The following is a 25,829-nucleotide window of genomic DNA, read 5'->3' as shown; positions in this document are numbered from 1 at the left end:
GCTGGAACGTGCTAAAGCTGTTCGTATGTATGGGGGAAAGGCCACTGAAGGTGGGCCCAATGTGAAGGGTGGTACCTATGACAGAGGGGGGAAGCTTTCCCTTTGGGGTCCAAAGACAAAGGCAGGGCTCAGAAGACCAGGGGTCAAAAATTAGGGAAATATGACTTCAAGGAGAATAAAAGGTTGTGTAAAAAAAAGAGAGTAATCATGTTACACTACGTGAGTCAGTTGCAAATAGCATTACAAAGTCATAGTAATGTAACACCGTAACTGTGGTTCCAAATAAACCCGTTGGAAGAATGGAGGAAAAGGAAAGGAAATGCCGTGTGTGTGTGTGTGTGTGTGTGTGTGTGTGTGTGTGTGTGTGAGATAGATATGAGTGTATTGAAACAGAAATGTCTAAACTACTCCAGACTCAAGGGATCATTTTACGTTCCCACCATCGATATATGAGATCCACTTTCTCTGATTCCTCACTAGGATTTGTTATAAAGAGGTTTTAAAAGGAATAAGAAAAAGATGACCAACCTAAAATTTTTTTTTACTTTTTTAATATTTTTTAATTTTTGGCTGCGTTAGGTCTTCGTTGCTGCGCGCAGGCTTTCTTCTACTTGTGGCGAGTGGGGGCTGCTCTTCATTGCGGTGCGCTGGCTTCTCATTGCAGTGGCTCCTCTTGTTGCGAATCACAGGCTCTAGGCGTGCGGACTTCAGTAGTTGCCGCGCGTGGGCTTGGTAGCTGTGGCTGGCGGGCTCTAGAGCGCAGGCTCAGTAGCTGTGGCGCATGGGCTTAGCTGCTCTGCGGCATGTGGGATCTTCCAGGACCAGGGCTTGAACCCATGTTCCCTGCATTGGCAGGAGGATTTTTAACCACTGCGCCACTGGCCTGGGGAAGTCCAGGCCAACCTAAAAATTTTAATAGCTAAATAATATACTGGCCACTTATTTTTTAAAATCGCAATACTTAATTTTTATAATGCCAGTCTTACTAATATTCAAATTCATGAAGAGTGAATGATGAATAATATTCATTCTATTGGATTTCACCTCTCATCTGCACAGTAGATAAGAGGTGTCCACCACATACAGCTTTGAATGAATTGATGTTATTATCAAGCTTGTCATAGTTCTAGTTCAAAAAATGCACACCAATAAATTTTAGGTGCTAGACGTTTGGTATGTTTTTTAGGGGGGCAGGATTGAGTCTAGAGTATAAAAATTAATAAAATGTTTTTGGAGTACAACTTGCAATTACCCAATTTAAACTTTTGTCTTAGAGCCACCAATCAATTTTAAGAATTGAAATTCAGTAGAAATTATTTTTGTGAGAACAAACATGTACAAGGATATTCATGGCATCAATTTTGACAATTTTAAGGAAATAAATAATCTTGTGATTGTTACAAAAACTTATTATTGCATCTTGCATTCACACCTCTGGATAGTGCTCCTGCACAGTAACTGTGACCAATGTGTCCAATGGGATCATAGCAAGCTTGACACCGAGGATAGAAATAGACTTGACCACTGAGGCATGTTCTGTTTGTCTCTTGGAGCTCTTCTGACACATTGTAATACAGCCCAGGTTAGCCTTGGGATGAGAGACTACGTGAAAAGTGGCCTCAACCATTCCAGGGGAGGCTCAGATACATCAAAAAAGCCACCTAGATCATGTAGCCCCCAGTCAGGACAGCGCACACCAGACAGTCCAACTGTCAACCCACATAACAATTAATATTTATTATAATTAATGTTTGTTGTCTTTAGACATTAAGTTTTAGAGAGGTAGGTTTGTAATGCAGTCAAAGGTAACTAATACCAATATGACTGTACATTAGTAGGTGATGGGTTAAATAAATCATGGGATGTCTCTTCATAAACACTATGGAGACATAAAGAGAGTGAAGATTGTTATTGGTACAGCTACTATGAAAAACAGTATACAGGTTCCTCAAAAAATTAAAAATAGAAGTACCATATGATTCAGCAAGTCTACTCCTGGGTATATATATCCAGAAAAAAAAGAAAACTCTTATTTTTTTTGAAAACTCTAATTTTAAAAGATAACGTGCATCCCAAATGTTCACAGCAGCACTATTTACAATAGCCATGACATGGAAAGCCTAAATGTCTATTGACAGATGAATGGATAAAGAAAACGTGGTATTTATGCAATGGAATATTATCCAACCATAAAAAGAAGGAAATCTTGCCATTTGCGACATTGAGAGCATTTTGCTAAGTGAAATACATCAGGCCAAGAAAGACGAATATTGTATGATCTCTCTTATTTGTAGAATCCAGAACCCCCCAAACTTGTAGATAATAAAGAACAGATTGTGGTTGCCAGAGGCTGGAAGTGGGTGGGACGGTGGAAATTGTGAAGGTGGTCAAAAGGTACAAATTTCCAGTTATAAGTAAGTCCAAAAATGATGATGATAATGATAATAACAATAACAGGGTTGTTAGCCATGAGGGAAATGCAGGTTAAGCTCAAGATCAGATACGACCACAAACCTAATAGAATGAGTAATGTAAGATAGGACAATACCAAGTGCTGGCGAGGATGAAGAGCAATTGAATCTTTCATCTATTGCTAGTAGAGTGGCTAAAATAAAACATACTGAAAATACCAAGTGCTGGAGAGGATGTGGAACAAGTGGATTTCATACACTGCTGGTGAGAATGTCGAATGGTATAGCCACTCTGGAAGAGAGTTTGGTAGTTCCTTTTAAAGCTAAACACAACTTACCATATGTCCTAATAAGCACACACCTGAATATTTATTATAGAGGAATGAAAATTTATGTTCACACAAAACCCCAGATGCCAATTTACAGCATCTTTCCCTATAACAGTTGAAACCAGGAAACACAACAAACTTCTCTGAAGAGTGAATTGATAAACTAATACATCCAGTATGTATACTACTCACTAATAACAATAAAACAATACAACTAAGTCTTAAAAGCAATTTGCTAAGGGACAAAAAAAAAAAAAAACCAAAAAGCTTACATGTTCCTCATTAATAAGAAATTGTAAATTTGTATAAATAAATATAACTTATTTATATAAAATCCACTTATAAAAATTATTTTGATAACATTCATAAATGACAAAATTATATTGATGGAAAACAGACAAGTGGTTGCCAGAGGTAGGTTTGGATAGAGGATGTGAGCATAAAACGGTAGCATGAGGGTGTCTGTGTTGATAAAACAGTTGTACGTCCTGGGGATGACGGTTACAATGAAATCTATATATGTAATAAAGCACCTTAGAATTACAAAAAAATGATTAAAAAATTCATGTAAAATCTAGTGAAATCTAAACTCCAAAGGTTAGGAGTTAACAGTATACTACCAATGTCATTTTTCTGGGTTCAATAATAAAATATGGTTACATAAAATGTTTTTACTGGAAGAAGTTGCAGAAAGGACACTAGGGAATTCTCTGGACTTCTTTTGCATTTTCTTATAAGTTAAAATGATTTCAAATTATAAATTTTATAAAAATAGCTTTGAAGGTGGTTTTGTAAACTATTTGGTCATATTTATAAACTTAGTTAAGCAAGTGCAAGTACATGTTCATATTCAGTTTCCTTTCAAAGAAGTTCAGTATGCTAAATTTACAATTATGTTTATAGCTGAAGAAAAGTAAGAGCTAATCACATATGAGGGTAGGCATAGAACACTCTTGCATCGTATATAACAATAAAAATCAGTGATGAGAAAAGCAGACTTCTTTTTAAAACTATGGAATTACTGACAAGGCCAGAAAGGATATTCAGGTGCATTATCTGATATATGATGAGGTTAGATTTGTAACAAAAAGCACTCAAACATTTATCATTTTCACAGAACTTCATTCTTTTTTAAGCCCTCTGATATTTAACTAAAGATGCTCTATCTTTAGCATGTTCATAAAGGTTTTAATTTCTATATGATTTCCTGACAAATGATGAGGCAGAATGTATCACTGAAATCCTGCCATATATACTATCCTCTTAAAAGTTTTTCTCCAGTGTGAACTCTGACACTCATTGAGGTCTTCTTTCTGGGGGAAAGACATTCCCGTGGTCATCATATCTCCTTTTTTTTTTTTTAAATCATATTTCTATGAACAATGAGCTCACTGATGATCAATGAAGATCCCTGATAAGAAAGTCTGTCTTCCCACTGCAGACTTTCCTAGTCTCTGCATTCACAGAATTTGTCAGAGAATATAGAGTATATTCTTTTCAGACATATAATGAAGTCAGAAAGTTTTGCCCAAGGCATCTCTGCACTGAATGTATCAGAGTTTTTCCAACATGTTTTCATTGACAGAAAATGTGAGGTAAGGATCACTAAAGGCACTACCACATTCACTATATTCACCAGGTTTATCTCCTGCGCAAATCCTTTCATCTCCTCAGGGCACACAACTGATAACAGGCAGTACCGTTCTGCTCTGCTAGAAACACTGGTGTTTAAACAAAGTCTTAGCTGTTACAGAAGGCATTTCCCCAGTCACTGTATTAATGGGGCTCTTGTTCAATAGTAAGTAATGAGCTATGACTCTCTGTTAAAGGAATTTCCAACTTGACCAATCTACTCATTTCTCTTATGTGCATTTTCTTATGTTTAACAAGGTTTGACAAGTGGGAGAAGGCTTTCTCACAATCACTGCATCCATATGGTCTTTCTCCTGTGTGAGTTCTTTGATGTACATTGAGTACTGACTTCGTGGTGAAGGCTTTTCCACATTCATTGCACTCATAGGGTTTCTCTCCTGTGTGAATTCTCTGATGGGTAATGAGACCATACTTGTGGGAATAGGATTTTCCACACTCAGTACATACAAAGGGCGTCTTTCCTGTATGACACCTCTCATGTTGTATGAGGCATATCTTCTGGCTGAAGGCTTTACCACACTCGTTGCATTCATAGGGTTTCTCTCCCGTGTGAGTTCGCTGATGTATAACAAGAGTGCGCTTTGTGGTGAAGCCTTTCCCGCATTCATTACATAGGTAAGATTTCTCTCCCGTGTGAGTTCGCTGATGTATAATGAGAGTGCGTTTCACAGTGAAGCCTTTCCCACATTCACTGCATATGTAAGATTTCTCCCCCGTATGAGATCGCTGATGTACGATGAGATTACTCTTCACGGTGAAGCCTTTCCCACATTCACTGCACAAATATGGTTTCTCTCCAGTATGAGTTCGCTGGTGTACAACAAGATAGCGCTTCATGGTGAAGCCTTTCGCACACTCACTGCATACATAGGGTTTCTCCCCTGTGTGAGTGCGCTGATGCACAATGAGATTGCTCTTCACAGTGAAGCCTTTTCCACATTCACTGCACACATAAGGTTTCTCTCCACTGTGAGTTCGCTGATGTGCAATCAGATAGCGCCTCACTGTGAAGCCTTTTCCACACTCACTGCACATATAGGATTTCTCTCCTGTTTGGGTTTGCTGATGTACAGTGGGACTGCTCTTCACAGTAGAGACTTTTCTGCATCCACTGGTTAAATGGGGTTTGTCTCGTGTTTGAGGTTTCTGATGTTTAGTGAACATGACATTTCTGGAGAAGGATTTCTCACACAGATCACACTGATGGAGTTTGTCTCCTATATGAATGCTCTCCTGAGAAATAAGCTGAGATTTCCTGATGCATGTTTTCTCACTTCCAACACAGGCCTGGGATTTCTCTATTTTGTGAGTCCTCTGACGCTTAAAGACTTGGAACTTAGCAATGATGTGTTTTATACTTTCAGGAAATTCAATTCCAGAATACAACTGTTCACGATCACCATGTAGAAAGAATTTCTTATCTCCATTAAACTCCACAGGGTTCTTTATTTCATATCTTCTCTTCTGGTTAACTAAACATAAGCTTGATTTCCAAGCTTTTTTACATAAGTCAAACGTATGATTTTGTGTTAGGGCTAAATGAGTTTTGCTCAGATGAACACTCTTTCTAAATGCATTCTGTTCACTGCATTGTTGCAGGCTCTTTGGAAATCTTTGGCCTTGAGAGTGCTCTGGCAGATGACTGTCAACTTTCCTGATTCCTAGGCAAAATGGAATGAAAGTGCTCAAAAGATGATATATAGTGGGGGGATTGGATCTTTATTGTCTACTATATGATCCCAGTACAAAATTATAAAGATGTAAGAGGAAATAAATATCAGATCCAAGAAGAGACAAGGAATATATTTAAAGCTAAATACCCACAAAGAAAGAGTGCTCATCTGGGGAGATGAATATATGGAGCAGCTGTTGTGGGGGCCTCAGTCACCCTCACAGCTGTGACTCCTTCTCTTAATGACTAGAATATGACCTCCCTGACCACTCCCCTTGCTGGTTCTCCCTCACTCACCTGGACGGGTTCTATTCTGGATTTTGTTTTCTATTATACATGGTTCTTTTCCATGTTCCATCTTGGAGAGTGATTCTGGTTTGGTAGCTTGATACCCTATTCATGAGAAATGATAGAAGACTTAGATACAGGGACTGGGGTACAGTATGTCAAGATGGGAAAATACTGCATTTTAGAGACAAAATTTCTTGTATGCAAAGTAAAAGTTCTCCTTCAGCATACAGGAGATTTATACCCTTTTGTTTGGGGCCAGACAGGGGACTGAAAATCTAACTCTTTGGAAGACCACAGTGACTGCAAAGCTTTCATCAGGTGATGGAGAAAAGGCCAGTGACTGGGCACCTCTAAGTGACACAGGGAGCTGTCCTTACCCAGTGACACCAAATTGTTAAAGTTCTCCAACATCACATCCCGGTATAGGTCTTTCTGGGCAGCATCCAGGAGCTGCCACTCCTCCCAGTTAAACTCCACAGCCACATCCTCCAGTGTCAGCAATTCCTGTAATAATAGAGTCCAGTTTAATATGACGGGAATTTTTTTTATCAATATGGAAGAAGCATGAGAGAAGTTGTTCTAATTTTCACTGTATAGCCTGCATCTATATACTTTTCTCAAATACATTTCAGTAGAAGAAAAATCCTATCTTTCTATCTATATATTTTAGCACCTATTTCCATTTGCATACTAAATATATGCAAATGATATCAGGACAAATAAAGTGTTCCTACATTACCATGAAACTTCACAGCCAATATGAGAATCAACCATGAACAGCCTCCACATCCAGAATTTACAAGAGTGTTTTTAATAAATGTAAAAAAAAAAACCCAGAAACTATACAAGATACATCCACAGCAAAAAAAAAAAAAAAGACAATTAAAGTTGATTAGGAAGATTTGAAAACAAAAACAAAGAGAAAATATAGTAATGGAGAAGCAGTATCCAAAGATCTAAAGGTGAAAATTTCAAGACTGATTAAACACTCTGAACTTCAGACTCAGGAATCCCAACAAATTCCAAGCATGAAGTCTATACATAGGCACATCAGACTAAAACTATAATACACAAAATATGAAGGGAAACTATAAAAGCATCCAGAGACAAAAGACAGATTACCTACAACAGAAACAATAGAACTCAGAAAAAAAAAGGAATATTATCTTCAAAGTTCTGATTTTTGTGCCAGAAAGGTCAGACATGAAGGCCACTTGGTATTGAAACACATGACTCTCATCATGGAGTCCTGGACAGCATTATCTTCTCCCAGCCACACTGTGTGATACTCCTCAGGAGCACTGCCAATCAAGGAAGCTCGCCTGAACTTCAGTGTCCAGAGATTTTATTGAAGCTTCATTATATATGCATAATTTATTGAATCGCTGACCACATGGCTGAATGCAGGTCCTTCCCCCTTCCTGGAGGCTAGACTGGTTACATATGGCTGAAAGCCACAAGCCTCTAATCACATGGTTGGTCTTTTTGGCATTGACAGCCCTCATCTTGAGTTATCTCATTAGCACAAATCATCTAGGGCCCACATGAGTCATCTCATAGCATAAACTATAAAGTGTGGTCCCAGTGGTCCAAGATGAAAAACAAAGACACTCTTATCACATGGGTAATTCCAAGGGTTTAGCAGTTACCTCCCAGGAATCAGAGATAAAAGTCAGCCAAATTCCTTATTACATACTAGGTATTCATGCCCCTGTGAGGTACCCTTCCCTTGAGCATGGGCTGAATTGTTTCTAAAAAAAAAAAAAAAAAAAAAAAAGAATAGAGCAAAAGTGATGAGATACCCCTTTTAAATTAGGCTATATATGATTTCCAGCTTGCTAACAGAATCTGTCCTTTGATGACTTTGATGAAACAAGATGGCATGTTAGGGGGTCCCACGTGACAAGGAACTCAGTGGTCTTACATGAGCAGACAGGTAGAAACTGAGGATCTCATTTGAGTTCTGGAAATGACTTCTGCCAACAACCATGTAAGTGAGCTTAGAAGTGCATCCTTCCCCACTTGAACCTTCAGATCAGACCCCATCCTAGGGCTTACAACTTGATTGCAGCCACACGATAGACTGTGAAACAAAGTACTCAGCAATGATATGATACAAAAATAAACATTTGGTCTTTGTCCCTGGTTCCTGGTACCCTAGCTCCTAAAACACTTAGAATCTCCACACCGATAAGTGTTTTTTTTATGCTAATGACATGACAGGTAGTGGGAGGGCACCCAGACAGCTTCGGGATGGGGGCTGGTTGCTAGAGGAACAAACCATGTGATAAAACCTCCAGAGAGGGGAGAAGGGCTGGAGACTGAGTTCAATCACTAATGGCCAATGATTTAATCAATCGTGCCTAAGTAATGAAACCTTAAAAAAAAAAAAACCCAAAACTACAGGTTTGGCAAGTTTCCAAGTTGGTGAACACACTGAGGTACTGGAAGGGTGACACACCCCCATACCTTGCTCTATGCGTCTCTTCCATTTGACGGTTCCTGAGTTGTATCATGTAAATGTAAGTAAATAAATCTGTAAATTAAGAAAAGTGGTTTCCTGAGTTCTGTGAGTTTTTGAGCAAATTATCAAACCTGAGGAAGGGATTGTGGCCACTCTGAAGCAATACAGATACAATTTCACAAAAAGCCATTAACAAGAATGTTTAATGTCACATGGTTTGTAATAACAAGAATATCTAAATATTCATTGGTATGCGAATTATTAAATTATCACACATATATAATTTGGTGTTCATTGCATCACGTAAAAAAGAAGTAAGCTGGCCTGTAGACACCAAAATGTAAAGAATTCCAGTACACCGAAAACAGGCTGGAGGATGTCATAAAAATGACAATGGTGGCTCACCCTGCAGAGGTGGTTCATATATGAGTGTAAATCATGGTCAAGGAGTATTGATCTGTTATCTGTGAAGCTTGAATTATTTCATACTGAATCTATTTCTTAAACTCAGAGTGAATCTCCACCACTGTTCCCCAAAACATAGGTTTGATTATGTTACTTCATCATTTCAAACGTCAAATATTTGATTTCTATCAAACTCTAATGTTTTTTTGTTCCAGTTTTATTGAGAAATAATTGACATATATCACTGTGTAAGTTTTAGATATATATAGCATGATGGTATGATTTACATATATTGCAAAATGACTACCACAATAGGTTCAGCTAACATCCATCTTCTCTCATGTAGATACAATAAAAAGAAAAGAAAAAAAGGAAAAAGATTTTCTCCCTGTGATGAGAACTCTTAGGATTTACTCTTAACAACTTTCCTATATATCATATAGCAGCGTTAGCTATAGTCACCATGTTGTACATTACATCCCTAGTACTTATTTATCTTGTAACTGGCTTTTTTGAGTATGACTATAAACTCATGGAATTTTATATAGCTATATAGGTGATGTTCTTCAGTCAGCTGCACTCATCTTTCTTTTAGATGCTCAACTGGTACCAGGCCAGTGGTAGTCTGGCTAGTGGGGAGCCCCTAAGAGTTATCGATGTTGTTAGGAGTATCATACCATTCACCTAAGTGACATAAACCATTGAATCCCTCAAGAAGCTGGTCTGCTTTTTCCTCAGTCAACACATACCACGGAACTTTTCGTGTTTCTCTGGTTGTGACGTCTGCCAGAAATAATGCAAAGTGACAGCTGATGTAACCCACAGGGCCCACCACAGTCACACATTATCTTCCAATATTAGTCACTTGATGTGACCCCTATGAACGATATATTCCTGAACCCACTTTGTCCTGATTTTGAATTCAGAGTCTAAGTTAATTTCTCCCCAGAACCCAATTATCCCCAATTTATACTTCTTTTAGTTGAACTGATTTTTTTTTTCAGGTCACCACAAATCCATTAGACAACAAAAGAAAGATATAAAAAACCAAAAATCACCTGGACCTTGATCATCTTCTTCTATGCTCAGGAAATAGTGAGTGACATGGCTTCTGTCTTTTGTTTCTTCTGCATCTGCCATGTAATTCTTAGAGACAGAAATTCTTGGTGTCCAGTTAAAGATGTCCTCAGAAATGATGATATCCAACTCCAAGAATCTCCTCTTTCTCCCCTCATTCCTTCACTTGATCACTCTTTCTCCTAGGGAGCCAGGACCTGTGTGCTGAAGAGCAAATTGACTTTGAGTGTACATTCCCTCTGGACTCAGATGCTGTCACTTATCCTTAAATAAGGGACCCCAATATTTCCAACTGTTCCTTTATTTGGTGCCCCAGAGGCGTTCATACTCTGGGGCAATAAAACAAGGTTTTGAATGTGTGAAATGTATGCCTTTCTTTTGTGAAGAGGAAATGGCATGACTATTAAAGGGAAGGAGGGAAAGAGGAAATGGCATGACTATTAAAGGGAAGGAGGGAAAGCAGAACATGATGCCACGGGTGAAAGCTCAAGCAGATCAAGTTTACAGAAGAGGCCACATGGAAGTTTCCAAGGATCTGGACATTGTGCCTTTAAAACGTATGTGTGCCCAGGTACCAATTCAAAAGTATATGCTCAGTAGGTACACACACCGCAGTTTTTTTTCTTTAAGTATTATATTTAATAAAGTTTTTTATAATGTGGACCATTTTCTTTAAAGTCTTTATTGAATTTTTTACAATATTCTTTCTTCTTTTTTTTAATAAATTTATTTATTTATTAATTTTTATCTGCGTTGGGCCTTTGTTGCTGTGCCAGGGCTTTCTCTAGTTGTGGCGAGCAGGGGCTACTCTTCGTTGCAGTGTGCGGGCTTCTCATTGCAGTGGCTCCTCTTGTTGCGGAGCACGGGCTCTGGGAGTGTGGGTTTCAGTAGTTGTGGCTCGCGGGCTCTAGAGCATAGGGTCACTGGTTATGGCACACAGGCTTAGTTGCTCCGCGGCATGTAGGATCTTCCCAGACCAGGGATCGAACCCTTGTCCCCTGCATTGGCAGGCAGATTCTTAAACACTGCACCACCGGGGAAGCCCCTGCTTCCGTTTTTATGTTTTGGTTTTTTGGCCACGAGGCATGTGGGATCCTAGCTCCCCAACCAGGGATCAAACCCACACCCCCGTCATTGGAAGGCGAAGTCCCAACCACTGGACAGCCAGGGAAGTCCCCATACCTCACTTTGAAGACCACCGTACTAAGCAAATCATTAAGATTGTCTATTTCTCTTTGTATATGAAAAGATTAATCTTGCCCAACAGAGGTTTGGCTTTGCCCTTAGTTCCTGAGAGGGAACATATAAGCCCTTGGAATGCCCCACCCGATAAGAATGGCTTTGCTTACCTGGGAGGCTTGGGCCATACAAGATAGTCTATGCTAATGATGTAATTTATGGTGAGGGCCCTTGGACAACATGGTATCAGCTTGACCTCTAGAGGGGCTGGAGACTAAGTTCAGCCAATCATGTCTATGTTCACTGAGCCCCAGTAAAAACGCTGGACACTAAGTGTTAGGTGAGCTCTCCCTGGTTGGCAATAATGATAAAACAAAAACAAAAAAAAAACCAGCAAGGATATAGCAGACTTGAACAATATAATCAATCAACTTAAGTGACATTTATTTAACACTACACTCAACAGCAACAAAATATATATTTTTTCAAAAGTACATGGATCATTCCCCAGGAAAGACCATATACTAGGGTATAAAACTGTCAATAAATTCAAAATAAAGGTAGGTTACAAGGTATGCGACATGGGGAATATGGTCAATATTTTGTAATAACTGTAAATGGAGTGTAACCTTTAAAAATTGTATAAAATGGTGTGTGTGTGTGTGTGTGTGTGTGTGTGTGTATGGCTTAGATAAAATGGACAAATGCCTAGAAGAAACAAAAATGAAATAAGATTTAAAAAAAATTTTTAATACCTATGTAACAAGTAAAGAAATTGAATTAGTAATTAAAAATCATCACACACAAAAAAAGCCTACTGTCAACTGGCTTCACTGTATAAAGCCAGGATTACTAAGATACCAAAGCAAGACAAAGACATCACAGAAAAAAAAAAATCTATAGAGCAATCTCCTTCATGAATATAGGTGAAAAATTGTTAAAAATGTATTAGCAAAACACATGCAGCATAATATAAAAAGGATTATAGACAACAGCTAAGGGGGATTTATCCCAGGAATGCCAGGTTGGTTTATCATGGGAAGATAAAGTAATGTACTACTCCAAATTAATACAATAAAGGACAAAACCCACATGTTCTTCTCAAAGGATACAGAAAAGTTATGTGACCACATTTAATACCCACTCATGATTAAAACTTTCAAAAACCTAGAAACAGAAAGGAAGTTACTCAAACTAATAAAGGGCAGCTATGAAAAACCAAAACCAACATCATACTCAATGATAAAATTCTGAATGTTTTTCTCCTAGAATTGAGAACAATGCAAGGATAGCTGCCTTAACCCATTTTATCCATTACTATACTAAAGGTTCCAGCCAGTTCAATAGGTAATAAACAAATAAATACATTTTAAAAACTTAAAGGTATCTGTATTGGAAATACAGAGTGCAACTGTTCTTATTAATAGACAATATGATTTTGTATATAGAAAATCCTAAGAAATACATGCAAAAAAAGTATTAGAACTAGTAAATAGGTTTAGCAAGGTTACAGGATACAGTAACAATATATTAAAGAAAATTGCATATCTCTATACTAGCAATGATCCAGCCAATAAGGAAATTAAGGAAGCAATTCCACACAATAGCATCAAAAAGAAAAAAAATACTTAAGAACAAATTAAAACTAATGCAAGACTTGTATATTGAAAACTATAAAACACTTCTGAGACAAATTTAAAGAGATATAAATAAATGGAGAGACACTCCAAGCCTGTAGATTAGAAGATTCAATATGGTGATGGCAATTCTCCCCAGATTCAGTGCAATCACTGTCAAAGGTACACCAGGAATTTTATAAATATGGAGAAGCTGATACTAAAATTTGCATTAAAAGATAAAGAATGTAGAATATCTAGACCAATTGTAAAATAGAATTATAAAGTTGGTGAGTGCTTATACTAATCTATTTCAAAGTTTATTTTAAACCCATAGTAATAAAATAGGTACTGTATTGACATAATGATAGATACATAAGTCAGTGCAACAGAATTGAGAATTGAGAAATAAATGCAAGTATGGTCAGCTGATTTTCAACAAAGGTGCAAGACAAAGCAATGAGGAAACAGATGGTCTTTCCAACAAATATACTGGAACAACTGAATATCAATTTCCAATTAAATTAAAATGGATAATAAATGTAATAGCTAAAAATATAAACTACCTCAAGAAATTGAGAAGACAAGGCACAGGTTGGTAGAAAATATTTGCAAAAGACATATCTGATAAAGGACTGTTATCCAAAATATACAAAGAACTCTTAAAAACTCAACAATCAGGAAACACAATCCAACTGAAAAATGGGCAAGACCTGAACTGACACCTTACCAAAGAAGATATACAGATAGCAAATAAGCAAATGAAAAGATGTGTAATTAGGAAATTACATCATATGTAATTAGGAAATAACAAATTAAAAAAACAATGAGATACCATCACCCACCTATTAGAATAACCAAAATTCAAAACAATGACTACACAAAATGCTGAAGAGGATATGAAGCAACAGGAATTCTAACTTATTGCTGATGGGAAGGCAAAATGGTACAGCTACTCTGGAAGACAGTTTGGCAGTTTCTTAAAAAACTATATATACTCTTGGGACTTCCCTCGTGGCAGAGCAGTTAAGAATCCACCTGTCAATGCAGCGGACATGGGTTCGGTCCCTGCTCTGGGAAGATCCCTCATGCCGCGGAGCAACTAATCTCGTGAGCCACAACTACTGAGCCTGTGCTCTAGAGCCCACTAGCCACAACTATTGAGCACATGCACCACAACTACTGAAGCCTGTGCACTCTAGGGCCTGTGTACTGCAACAAGAGAAGCCAATGCAATGAGAAGCCCGTGCACCACAATGAAGAGTAGCCCCCGTTTGCTGCAACTAGAGAAAGCCCACGTGCAGCAATGAAGACCCAACGCAGCCAAAAAAAAAAAAACCCCACCAAAAACTATATATACTCTTCACACATGATCCAAAATCACATTCCTTGCTATTGACCAAAGTCAGTTGAAAATTTATGTCCATACAGAAACCTGATCACAGGTAGTTATAGCAGCTCCATCTATCCAGATAATGAATGAATACTATTCAGCACTAAAAAGAAATGAGCTCAGATCAGAAATAAATGAAAAAGAAATGAAGGAAACGATAGCAAAGATCAATAAAACTAAAAGCTGGTTCTTTGAGAAGATAAACAAAATTGATAAACCATTAGCCAGACTCATCAAGAAAAAAAGGGAGAAGACTCAAATCAATAGAATTATAAATGAAAAAGGAGAAGTAACAACTGACACTACAGAAATACAAAAGATCATGAGAGATTACTACAAGCAACACTATGCCAATAAAATGGACAACCTGGAAGAAATGGACAAATTCTTAGAAATGCACAACCTGCCAAGACTGAATCAGGAAGAAATAGAAAATATGAACAGACCAATCACAAGCAATGAAATTGAAACTGTGATTTAAAATCTTGCAACAAACAAAAGCCCAGGACCAGATGGCTTCACAGGCGAATTCTATCAAACATTTACAGAAGAGATAACACCTATCCTTCTCAAACTCTTCCAAAATATAGCAGAGGGATGAACACTCCCAAACTCATTCTATGAGGCCACCATCACACTGATACCAAAACCAGACAAGGATGTCACAAAGAAAGAAAACTACAGGCCAATATCACTGATGAACATAGATGCAAAAATCCTCAACAAAATACTAGCAAACAGAATCCAACAGCACATTAAACGGATCATACACCATGACCAAGTGGGGTTTATTCCAGGAATGCAAGGATTCTTCAATATATGTAAATCAATCAACGTGATACACCATATTAACAAGTTGAAGGAGAAAAACCATATGATCATCTCAATAGATGCAGAGAAAGCTTTCGACAAAATTCAACACCCATTTATGATAAAAAACGCTGCAGAAAGTAGCCATAGAGGGAACTTTCCTCAACATAATTAAGGCCATATATGACAAACCCACAGCCAACATCATCCTGAATGGTGAAAAACTGAAAGTATTTCCACTAAGATCAGGAACAAGACAAGGTTGCCCACTCTCACCACTCTTATTCAACATAGTTTTGGAAGATTTAGCCACAGCAATCAGAGAAGAAAAGGAAATAAAAGGAATCCAAATCGGAAAAGAAGAAGTAAATCTGTCACTGTTTGCAGATGACAGGATACTACACATAGAGAATCCTAAAGATGCTACCAGAAAACTACTAGAGCTAATCAATGAATTTGGTAAAGTAGCAGGATACAAAATTAAAGCACAGAAATCTCTGGCATTCCTATACACTGATGAAAAATCTGAAAGTGAGATCAAGAAAACACTCCCATTTACCACCGCAACAAAAAGAATAAAATATCTAGGAGTAAACCTACCTAAGGAGAAAAAAGACCTGTATGCCAAAAATTATAAAACACTGATGAAAGAAATTAAAGATGATACAAATAGATGGAGAGATATACCATGTTCTTGGATTGGAAGAATCAACATTGTGAAAATGACTCTACTACCCAAAGCAATCTACAGATTCAATGCAATCCCTATCAAACTACCACTGGCATTTTTCACAGAACTAGAACAAAAAATTTCACAATTTGTATGGAAACACAAAAGACCCCGAATAGCCAAAGCAATCTTGAGAATGAAAAACGGAGCTGGAGGAATCAGGCTCCCTGACTTCAGACTATACTACAAATCTACAGTAATCAAGACAGTATGGTACTGGCACAAAAACAGAAATATAGATCAATGGAACAGGATAGAAAGCCCAGAGATAAATCCATGTACATACTGTCACCTTATCTTTGATAAAGGAGGCATGAATGTACAGTGGAGAAAGGACAGCCTCTTCAATAAGTGGTGCTGGGAAAACTGGACAGCTACATGTAAAAGTATGAGATTAGATCACTCCCTAACACCATACACAAAAATAAGCTCAAAATGGATTAAAGACCTAAACGTAAGGGCAGAAACTATTAAACTCTTAGAGGAAAACATAGGCAGAACACTCTATGACATAAATCACAGCAAGATCCTTTTTGACCCACCTCCTAGAGTAATGGAAATAAAAACAAAAGTAAACAAATGGGACCTAATGAAACTTAAAAGCTTTTGCGCAGCAAAGGAAACCATAAAGAAGACCAAAAGACAACCCTCAGAATGGGAGAAAATATTTGCAAATGAAGCAACTGACAAAGGATTAATCTCCAAAATTTATAAGCAGCTCATGCAGCTCAATAACAAAAAAACAAACAACCCAATCCAAAAATGGGCAGAAGACCTAAATAGACATTTCTCCAAAGAAGATATGCAGAGTGCCAACAAACACATGAAAGAATGCTCAACATCATTAATCATTAGAGAAATGCAAATCAAAACTACAATGAGATATCATCTCACACCAGTCAGAATGGCCATCATCAAAAAATCTAGAAACAATAAATGCTGGAGAGGGTGTGGAGAAAAGGGAACCCTCTTGCACTGTTGGTGGGAATGTAAATTGATATAGCCACTGTGGAGAGTATGGAGGTTCCTTAAAAAACTACAAATAGAACTACCATATGACCCAGCAATCCCACTACTGGGCATATACCCTGAGAAAACCATAATTCAAAAAGAGTCATGTAAAAAAAAAAAAAAAAAAAAAAAAAAAAAAAAAAAAGAGTCATGTACCAAAATGTTCATTGCAGCTCTATTTACAATAGCCAGGACATGGAAGCAACCTAAGTGTCCATCATTGGATGAATGGATAAAGATGTGGCACATATATACAATGGAATATTACTCAGCCATAAAAAGAAACGAAATTGAGCTATTTGTAATGAGGTGGATAGACCTAGAGTCTGTCATACAGAGTGAAGTCAGTCAGAAAGAGAAAGACAAATACCGTATGCTAACACATATATATGGAATTTAAGAAAAAAAGATGTCATGGGCTTCCCTGGTGGCACAGTGGTTGAGAGTCCGCCTGCCGATGCAGGGGACACGGGTTCGTGCCCCCCTCCGGCAAGATCCCACGTGCCGCGGAGCGGCTGGGCCCGTGAGTCATGGCCGCTGAGGCTGCGCGTCCGGAGCCTGTGCTCCGCAACGGGAGAGGCCACAGCAGTGAGAGGCCTGCGTACTGAAAAAAAAAAAAGTCATGAAGAACCTAGGGGTAAGAGAGGGAATAAAGACACAGACCTACTAGAAAATGGACTTGAGGATATGGGGAGGGGGAAAGGTATGCTGTGACAAAGCGACAGAGAGGCATGGACATATATACACTACCAAACGTAAGATAGATAGCTAGTGGGAAGCAGCCGCATAGCACAGGGAGATCAGCTTGGTGCTTTGTGACTGCCTGGAGGGGTGGGATAGGGAGGGTGGGAGGGAGGGAAACTCAAGAGGGAAGAGATATGGTAACATATGTGTAACTGATTCACTTTGTTATAATGCAGAAACTAACACACCATTGTAAAGCAATTATACTCCAATAAAGATGTAAAAAAAAAGAAATGAGCTATCAAACTATGAAAAGAAAAGGAGGAACCTAAAATGCATATTATTAAGTGAAAGAAGCCCATCTAGAAAGACTATATACTATAAAATTCCAACTATATGACATTCTGAAAAAGGCAAAGCTAAGGAGACAGTAAAAGGATCCGTGGTTGCCAGGAGTTGGAGGGAGGGCAAGATGAATAGGCAGAATCCAGAGGAATTTTAGAGCAGTGCAACTGTTCTGTATGATACTAAATGGTGGATATATGTCATTTTTCATTTGTCAAGACCCAAAGAACATACAACACAAGAGTGAACCCTAATGCAAATTATTCACTTTGGTTAATAATGTGTCAATATGTAAATTGACTGTAACAAATTCAGCACTCTGGTGCAGGATGTTGACAGTGGGGAAAGGTTACATATGTCAGGGAACAGGGGTATATGGTATCTCTATGCAGTTCCCACTCAGTGTTGCTGTGAATCTAAAACTGCTCCTAAAAAAAATAAAGTCATATCCTTATCTATCTATATCTATACATGCACACATTATCTTTCAGAAAACATATAAGACATTTCTCATGACCTTGGGTTAGGCAGAGAAGACATGTCACCAAACCAGCAAACCATAAAAGAAGAAAACTGGACTTGTATTACATCTTGCACATCAAAAAACACTATAAAGCTAAAGGAAAAGGTAAGCTACAAATCGGGAGAAAAATTTGCAAATCATATATCTGATAAAGTACTTCTATGCAGAACATATAAAGAACTCAAAAAGCTCAATTTGTTAAGAAGACAAAGAACCCATTTAGAAAATGGGAAAAGACTTAAATATCTATAAACACATGAAAAGATGATCAACATTATTTGTCATTAGAGAAATTAAGATGATGGTGAAATTCTAGTATATGGCAACTAGATATAATTAAAAAGACTAATAATTCCAAATGTTGATGAGAATGTGGAGAAACTGGAACTCTCATACAATAATAATAAACTGGTACACGCACTTTTGAAACTTTGTAAAACACACACTTATCTTAGGAACCAGCCATTCCACTCAGAGGAATTTAACAAACAAATGAAAACATGTCCAATTTGCACCTGAATATATGTAGCAACATTATTCATCAAAGTCTCAAACTAGGATTTGACAAACAAAATTCACTATATACATCCAATGGATCATTCAGGAATAGAATTGAAGAGAAGAGAATATTTCCCAATTCATTCTATGAGGTCATTAATTTTAAAAAATATAATACTATCTATAATACAATTTTAAAAATGTAAAATACTTATGGGAAAAATTACCAAAAAAATGTAAAAGACATTCTGAAAACTATATCACTGAGAAATCTGTAAAGACTTTAATAAATGGAGAGATGTAGCTTGTTAGAAAAAGAATTATTTTCTGAAATAAACAAAACAGACCAGTCCCCACAATTAGTCTATAGAGTCATAAAATCTCACTCATAATCCCAGGAAAGTTTTTGTGTAGCGACTTGACAGCCTGATCCTTAAATTCAGATAGCAATGCAAAAGGTCTAGAATAGCCAAAACAACTGTGGAAAAGAACAAAGTTGGCGGGTTGACACTACCTGATTCCAAGAATTTATATCAAGCTACAGTAGTCAACACAGGGTGGTATTCATGTCAACATAAACAAATGAATGGAACAGAATAGAGTCCAGAATAAGATTAAGACCCACATATATATACATATAGCCAACTGACATTTTACAAAGGCGCAAAGGCAATACAGTGGAGAAAAGAAAGCCTTTTCAACAAATGTTGCTGGAACAAGTAGATGTGAATATCAAAAGAAAAAAGAATTAAAACAAGAACTTGGCTCCACACATTGCACCATATACATAATTCAAGATGGATAATAAACCTAAATGAAAAACCTAAAAAGAAAAAATCTGAAACTTCTAGAAGAAAAAATTGGCAAAAATCCTCTGATCTTGTAGTTAGGCAAAGATTCTTAGGTACAACACCAAAAGGATTATTTTTTTAAAAAAAGTTCATACACTGGACTTCATAAAAACTAAATCCTTCTGCTCTTCAAAACATATTGTTAAGAGAATGTTGAAAGGCAAGCCAAAGACTGGGAGAAAATCTTTGTAAAGCATGTAACTGGTAAAGGAAAGATTTGTAGCTAGAACATAAAACGAATTCTCAAAAATCAACAAGAAAACACAACAGAAAACTGCAAAAGACTTGAACAGATACTTCACCAAGGAAGATATCTAGATAGCAACTAAGCACGTGAAAAGATGCTCAATATCATTAATCATCATTAGGTAAATACAAATTAAAACCGCAAGATACTGCTCCACACCTATTAGAATGCCTACAATTAAAAAGAAAGACGAAAAAAAAAAAGAAAGACGAGGGGCTTCCCTGGAGGCACAGTGGTTGAGAGTCCGCCTGCCGATGCAGGGGACACAGGTTCATGCCCAGGTCCGGGAAGATCCCACATGCCGCGGAGCGGCTGGACCCGTGAGCCATGGCCACTGGGCCTGCGCGTCCGGAGCCTGTGCTCCGCAACGGGAGAGGCCACAACAGTGAGAGGCCCGTGTACCACACACACACAAAAAAAGACGAGGGCTTCCCTGGTGGCACAGTGGTTAAGAATCCGCCTGCCAATGCTGGGGACATGGGTTCGAGCCCTGGTCCAGGAAGATCCCACATGCCGCTGAGCAACTAAGCCCATGTGCCACAACTACAGACGCCCGTGGGCCTAGAGCCCATGCTCTGCAACAAGAGAAGCCACCGCAATGAGAAGCCCACGCACCGCAGTGAAGAGTGACCCCCACTCACCACAACTAGAGAAAGCCCCCGAGTAGCAATGAAGACACAACACAGCCATAAATAAATAAATTAATTAATTAATTAATTTAAAAAAAAAAGAAAGACGATACAAAATGTGGAGCCACCCAACAGCCACCCATCTGCTTCTCCTAGATATAAAGTACAACCACTTTGGGGAACAGTTTAGCAGTTTCTTTAAAAGTTAAACATACACCTACCACATGATTTAGCCATTCAAATACTGGTGATTTACACAGGAGAAAGAAAAACACATGTAACTGGAACATGAATGTTCACAGAAGCTTTATTCGTAAGAGCTAAAAACTGGAAACACAACTACCCACCAAGAGGTGAATTAGAGACTTCCCTGGTGGTCCAGTGGTTGAGATTCTGCACTCCCATTGCAGGAGGCCTGGGTCTGATCCCTGGTTGGGGAACTAGATCCCACATGCCACAACTAAATACCTCGTATGCTGCAACGAAGATCCCGCATACGGCAACAAAAATACCGCGTGCCACAACTAAGACCCGGCGCAGCCAAATAAATAAATAAATGATTTTTTTAAAAAGGTGAATTAATAAACTCTATAGAATGAACTAATATTCCTACAATGGAATACAAAGCAATAAAAAGAAACTATGGATACACAGAAGGATGAATCTCAAAATATTAATGTTGAGTGAAACAAGTCAGAATAAAAATGAGTGTACACTGTATGATTCCATTCACATAAAACTTTTAAAAACTATAAACTAACCTATAGTAATGAAAAAAAGAGTTGTGGTTGCTTGGGGAGGTGTGGGGAATATAAGAAGGATGGATTAAAAAGGGACACAAAGATACTCTGGTTTCTCTTCATATCGAATAAATCTTTCGCCTTTTACTAAAAAAAAAAAAAAAAAGGGACACAAAGAAACTTCTTAGGTGATGGATATGTTCACTATCTTCATTGTGGTGATAGTTTCATGAGTATGTATGTCAAACTTACTAATCTGTACAATTTAAATATGTGCAGCTTATTGTCTATCAATTTTGTCTCAATAGATCACTTGGGGGGAAAAAAGGAAAACTTACTGATACTTATAATATATATAGACCTCAACTACATTATGTTAAATGAAAAAAAGACAGCCCAAGAAGACTACGTATTTTATGATTCTGTTTCTATGAAATGTCCAGAAATTGCAAATCAATAGAGGCAGGAAGATGATCAGTGGTTTTGTGTGGCTCCGGGTAGGGGTGGAAACTGAGCGCACAGAGGAACAAGACAACTTTCTGGGGTGATGGAAATGTTTTAAAGTTGGATTGCGCTGACGGTTGCACAACCCTAGAAACTCAGTTAAAATTACTTGGTGAATTTTATAGTAAATAAAAATACAACAAAAAAGACTTCCTTTTCTGGACCTCCCTGGTGGCGCAGTGATTGGGGGTCAGCCTGCCAATGCAGGGGACATGGGTTCGAGCCCTGGCCCGGGAAGATCCCACATGTCGAGGAGCAACTAAGCCTGCGAGCCACAACTACTGAAGCCCACGCGCCTGGAGCCCGTGCTCTGCAACAGGAGAAGCCACCACAATGAGAAGCCGGCGCACCTCAATGAAGAGTGGCCCCCACCCGCCACAACTAGAGAAAGCCCACGTGCAGCAACGAAGATCCAACACAGCCATAAATAAATAAATAAATAAAAAGATTTCCTTTTCTACAGTACGAAAAAACAAAACAAAAAACCCCACCAACTGAAATTGCAAAAAAAAGGTCAAGGAAAAGAGTTTACCAAGAAATAAAGGTAGCCAGAAATCTCTGGGACAAAACAAAAAACGTACCATAAATTTTTAAGTGGAGTGGTAGAATCAGAAAGTAATCAGAAAGTCAAAATGTGTTACTGAAATTATAACTGAATACTTTTAAATACTGTATGTCAATACTACTTACATTAATGAATACATTTGATTCCAGACACCATACCACTGGTTCACCAACCTGTGTTGATACTATTGAAACAATTTTTTAAAAATTAATTAATTAATTTTTGGCTGTATTGGGTTTTCGTTGCAGCGCGGGCTCTCTCTAGTTGCAGCGAGCGGGGTGTGGTGCAAGGGCTTCTCATTGCAATGGTTCTCTTGTCACAGAGTACGGGCTCTAGGCACCAGGGCTTCAGTAGTTGTGGCACGCAGGCTCAGAAGTTGCAGCTCTCTGGCTCTAGAGCACAGGCTCAGTAGTTGTGGCGCAGGGGGTTAGTTTCTCTGCGGCATGTGGGATCTTCCCGGACCAGGGCTTGAACCCATGTTCCCTGCGTTGGCAGGCGGATTCTTAACCACTGCGCCACCAGGGAAGTCCCTGAAACTATTTTTAAAAAGTATAAATATCTCAAATGCAAATATGTTGAGATCGGAGAAATTAAGTGATACAATTAACTGTCCTTATGTTTATACAGATTATCCCAAATGTAAAAAAAACCCTAGCATTAAAAAAAAAGTTCTCACTGCGGAACATAATATAGGCTAAAGGAAATGCTTTTATTTGAATAAGAATGACCCTAAATGCAAATATCCAAAAGAAGTATAGTAAACTTGGAGATAAGAAGAACGAAAACTACATTAAATTTCATTAAAAATAGTAAACTTAGCACTAGATCACTCCGAACCATATTGAATTTTGTGAGGACAGCGAGAAGAGTGGTGATGGGGGGAGACAAAGTTGTTAGTAAGGTCCGTGAGGACAGACTAGAAGGAGTGAACTGTGCTTGGATTAACTGGGGAAATGCAGCCTTCATGTCTGTTTCTGGCGTTCAAGGTTTGACCCTGAACGTCCTCAAATACTGAGAGCCCCCATCAGGCGTCTCTATGACTGAGTCCTATATTAAATATCAGTCTAAACTCCAAACATGCCCAAGAAACCAACAGGGACATCTCCCTAACCCGGGCCTCTCTAACACTGAGTCCCAGGTTAAATCGCGAACCCAGACGAGACACCGCGTTCACCGATACAAACTTTCCACCACAGCTCTCAACCCCTGAGTCCCACAAGCAGAGTGATCCAAGTGGACTCCAAACTCTGACAGAGTCGGACTTTCGGTCGATGATTTCTTCAGACTCTTAATCACTGACTGCCAAAAGCCCCATCACTAACGTCCAGACGTCTCTGGGAATGATTCTAAATAAAATCCCAACTAAGGTCCTTCACACGCGCTCACGTTTCACAGTCCCAAGAGGCCGTGAATCCAAGCCCACAACCCGACTCACCTGATCCCAAACCCCTCCAGACACCACTGGCAGCGACAAAAGGTTGAGCCCACCTGCTACTCGGATGCCCTCCTGAGCGGTCCCTAGGGACGCAGACCGGCTAGGACCAGGCAATCTGGCGAGGACCTTGGGGCGCTGCGGGATTTCCGAATTCCGGCCGCGCGCTCCGCTCTATGACGTAACATGGCCCCGTCCACCTCGGCATTTCCGAGGGGCGGGGGCCATAAAGGCTGTAGGAAGACATCAAAATCATTCCTGGCCCCCTCAATGCTTTTATCAATACCTGCCGGTTGCGAGGGATGGTCAACAATGCTGTGCTAACTGCATAAGATTTCAGAGACCGATGCCTATCCAAGGCCAACATGGCGCGTTCAGCTGGCTGAGGAACAAAGAAAGATGGCGGCGCCCTTCATGCACTTTAGAGCTGATTCGTTACTCTGGAGCGCCATGGGCGCGGCCATCTTAGAAGAAGGCAGGTGTCCCTATGACCGAAAAGGGCTTAGACCCGCGGTTGCTTGGGAAGATTAAAAAAGGTAGAAGTTGGGGCTTCCCTGCTGGCGCAGTGGTTGAGAGTCCGCTTGCCGATGCAGGGGACACGGGTTCATGCCCCGGTCCGGGAAGATCCCACTTGCCGCGGAGCGGCTGGGCCCGTGAGCCATGGCCGCTGAGCCTGCGCGTCCGGACCCTGTGCCCCGCAACGGGAGAGGCGAAAACAGTGAGGGGCCCGCGTACCGCAAAAAAAAAAAAAAAAAAAAGGTAGAAGTCGAGACATCGCTGGAGAGGCGGGGGCCACGGAATTGACAAAAGCAGTCGTCACTTAATATCTTAGGTTTGTGGAGAGAGCGGTTGTGTGTGGAGTGGGTAAGGCCTTTGTAGTTTAGAAGAAATTAAGACAGCCTTTGTATAGGCGTAGCCAATAAGGCAGAGTTCGATAAAAATGCTGATACCTGCGTGGGATCGATACATAGCAACCTCTAGTGGGTAAGGGGATGAAGTGAAGGTGCAAATGAGTGAACTACATGTTTCCTTCCAAAAATAAATGGTGACAGTGGGACATTTGAGAATATAGAATTATGAGGTAATCAATTATCATACTTGGCATAGCTCACAAATTTAAAAAAAAGAGCACACTTTAAAATGTTGTTTTTATGCAGGTGTGGGAGGTTTCATTGTAGAGGATTTAAGTTAAAGAGGACTATTAGAAGGCAACCTGGATCCAATTTAAATTTTTCATTCTCTTTGACCCAGCAATTGTATTCCACCCATTTATTTGGTGAAAGTTTTCTTAATATTAACCAGAGGCTTTTGTAATAAAAAAGAAAAACCTAAATGTACAATGATATATGAATACTTTGGTAAATTATGGAACATCCACTCAACATAACAGTATATAACAATGAAAGATTGTCAGTATAAATAAGGAAAGATAAATATTCTTCAGAGGATAAGACGCATCTGCAGGATAGTACATATATTATGATCCTCTTATGGGAACAAACCATAAGTGTTTGTCTTTTTGAAAATTGCGATTAGTTAAATAAAATATTTAGCTTGGATTACTTTAGGGTTTTTACTTATGGGTAGAGCATATCAGAAGTTTTCACATTCCCAATTTTTGCAATTCTCCATTGTTAACATATCTTTGTATAATAATTATGTATTACTTTAGTATTATAAAAATATCGATTTTAGAAAAGTTTTAGAAGAATACTGAATGATGTAGATGTTCATAATATAGTAACTATAAAGAGACTAGTCTCATTTTTC

General features: G+C 38.7%; 1 protein-coding gene across 1 annotated transcript; it reads right to left on the bottom strand.

Annotated features, from left to right (window-relative positions):
- Nucleotides 1–2,755: 2,755 nt before the first annotated feature.
- ZNF614 (zinc finger protein 614) lies at nt 2,756–24,339 on the bottom strand. Its single transcript, XM_019927321.3, is given in 6 exon segments — nt 2,756–4,545; nt 4,547–6,054; nt 6,363–6,458; nt 6,734–6,860; nt 10,284–10,506; nt 24,063–24,339. Coding segments are annotated over 5 exon segments (1,839 nt in total). The 5' UTR covers nt 10,299–10,506; nt 24,063–24,339; the 3' UTR covers nt 2,756–4,452.
- Nucleotides 24,340–25,829: the final 1,490 nt, after the last annotated feature.

Source organism: Tursiops truncatus, chromosome 19, assembly GCF_011762595.2.
Source record: "Tursiops truncatus isolate mTurTru1 chromosome 19, mTurTru1.mat.Y, whole genome shotgun sequence".
Lineage (NCBI taxonomy): Eukaryota > Metazoa > Chordata > Mammalia > Artiodactyla > Delphinidae > Tursiops > Tursiops truncatus.
The sequence above is the reverse complement of the archived record's forward strand: the minus strand, read 5'-3'. Positions and strand labels throughout refer to the sequence as shown.